This window comes from Notothenia coriiceps, unplaced genomic scaffold (assembly GCF_000735185.1).
Source record: "Notothenia coriiceps isolate Sejong01 unplaced genomic scaffold, NC01 NC01_scaffold00029594, whole genome shotgun sequence".
NCBI classification, from domain to species: Eukaryota; Metazoa; Chordata; class Actinopteri; order Perciformes; family Nototheniidae; genus Notothenia; species Notothenia coriiceps.
In genome coordinates, this window is record NW_011362295.1 from 1 (window position 1) to 2,218 (window position 2,218).

The following is a 2,218-nucleotide window of genomic DNA, read 5'->3' on the forward strand; positions in this document are numbered from 1 at the left end:
CGAACTGAGTTCAGACACAATGACAGGCCTCGGTAATGAGTAGGTGTGTGTTCGGTTTGAACAACAGCCATTGGTTAGTGTGTGTCTTTCTCTCTCTCTCTGTGTGTGTGTGTGTGTCTCTCGGTGTGTCTCGGTGTGTCTGTGTGTCTGTGTGTGTGTGTGTGTCTCTCGGTGTGTGTGTCTCTCTCTGTGTGTGTGTGTGTGTGTGTGTGTCTCGGTGTGTGTGTCTGTGTCTCTCTCTCTCTCTGTGTGTGTGTGTGTGTGTGTGTGTGTGTCTCTCTCTCTCTGTGTGTGTGTCAAACTAGTTTAGTTAAATGTGGCGTTTCTCAGTGACGTGTTCTCTTTGTTGTGATGATTGTGGTTCTTGGTGTCTGTTAAAGCCAACAGCTGTGAGACTCGCGTTGTAATTAACGTTTGAGGTCATTATTGAACGTCCAACAGATTCCAGCACTTCAAATACATCAAAGACGCCGGTCAAATCAGTTTGTTATTTCATAGATTGGTTTGTACAGGTTTTCTGCGGGTCATTTCCTAAAAATGGTTTGAATAGTCTTAAACGTTGGCTAACACATATATCAATGTGGTTCTGTGTATATAAACTAAAGGACTCTCTCCTCTCGGTAGACGATGCGTTCGCTGGCATGGACTGGATGTCGGAGAAAATCGACCTGAGTGATTTGGACCTGGAGTCTCTGATTGGTTCTGACGACTCCCCCGAGGAGCTGCTGGCCTCCCTGGACCCCCACCTGGACCTGGATCTGGACACCTTCCACTCCTCCCTCCCTCTGCCTCTGGATCTCCCCCTGGAGGAGGAGGTGGTGCTGAAATCCGAGCCCCCCTCCTCTGCTTTCCCCCTGGACCTGGCGAGTGAAGTGGACGTCCTGGATGTCCTCTCCTCCCCCGTTGTACTCCCCTCTCCTCCCCCCTCAGGCCACATATTGGTAGTGAACGCTCTCCCCGATCAGCCAATCAAAACCTCTCCTCCATCCAGCGACTGTGAGAGCGACTCAGGCATCGAGTCCTTCACCGACTCCCCCCCTCGCCTCCTTTCTTCTCCTCCAACTCCAACGCTTCCCTCTTCCTCCAGGACCAAGCCGTACTCTAAAAAACCCTCCTCTTCCTCCATCTCCATCAAAATGAAGTCGGTGTCCGGCGCTCCCAAGGTGGTGGAGAAGAAGCTGAAGAAGATGGAGCAGAACAAGACGGCGGCCACTCGTTACCGGCAGAAGAAGCGGGTGGAGCAGGACCTTGTGAGCGAGGAGTGCGAGGAGCTGATGAAGAAGAACGAAGCTCTGGAGGAGCGAGCGGAGGCCATCAGCCGGGAGATCAAGTACCTGACGGAGCTGATGGAGGAGGTCCGCCGGCGCCGCAACAAGAGCAAGGCTCCGTGAAGAGGGGCCATCGCTACAACCAAAGGGTTCCTCAGGAGATCCAGTCGGGGGAAGGTCCCTCAGCCCCCACAATGCACCTCTGTACTAACAGTTTGTCGTTCCCTCACTTCAGTGAACCCCCGTCTCAAGAGCTTCAAGTCCAGAAAGGGCCTCGACACCTCCACGAGTCCCTGATGTTAAACTGCGTGTGTGTGTGTGTGTGTGTGTATATAGTGTTTCCTCCTATGCTGCAGATATAGAAGCTCCTGTTGTTGATCGCAGGGTAATCCTGATCGTAGCCCTCCGTGCTGCTGATCGCCTTGTAAAAATGCTTTGCTCCTCTTTTCTAATAAATATCTTTCAGTGCTCAGCGACGTGTCGGTGCTTTACTGATCGCACAGTTCCTGCTGCACACACTAAGAGGGAAACGGGCTGTGCTTGGTATTAATGCTAAGACGTGCAAAGTAAAACATTTATGAATCATTTTTAGGATGTACAGTCGTTTAAAACAAACTAACCTCTTCATTTACCTCTCGCATCAAATGCAGAGAAGAACCAGAAGTGTTTTGTGTAAAATAGTTTGTAAATGACGCTTCCTGCAGGAGCCTGGGGTACGGAACCAAAACGCAACACATCCTTACGTTTGAGAAGCTAGAACCAAAGCATTGATGAAAAGACAGAATATAAGAAGTATAACTTCTAAAGTTAAAGTGAATCATGACAACAGAAATGTGTAAACATGTTTGACCATGAAAGTGTTAACGTTATCGTTTGATGGTAATATGAGAAACGCAGTCAAACATCACATGTTCTCTGGACGTCATTTGAATGTGTAAATAAATACATGG

At 49.3% G+C, this 2,218-nt stretch overlaps 1 protein-coding gene across 1 annotated transcript; it reads left to right on the top strand.

Annotated features, from left to right (window-relative positions):
- Positions 1-563: 563 nt before the first annotated feature.
- Positions 564-1,740, top strand: LOC104958969 (cyclic AMP-dependent transcription factor ATF-4-like). The gene has a single exon (XM_010786806.1). It carries the CDS (start codon positions 579-581, stop codon positions 1,389-1,391), a length of 813 nt encoding a protein of 270 aa, XP_010785108.1. The 5' UTR covers positions 564-578; the 3' UTR covers positions 1,392-1,740.
- The last annotated feature ends 478 nt before the right edge of the window (positions 1,741-2,218 follow it).

Excerpts from the sequence above, each read along its gene's own strand:
- LOC104958969 (XM_010786806.1), top strand. The coding sequence starts at position 579 with ATGTGGTTCTGTGTATATAAACTAAAGGACTCTCTCCTCTCGGTAGAC.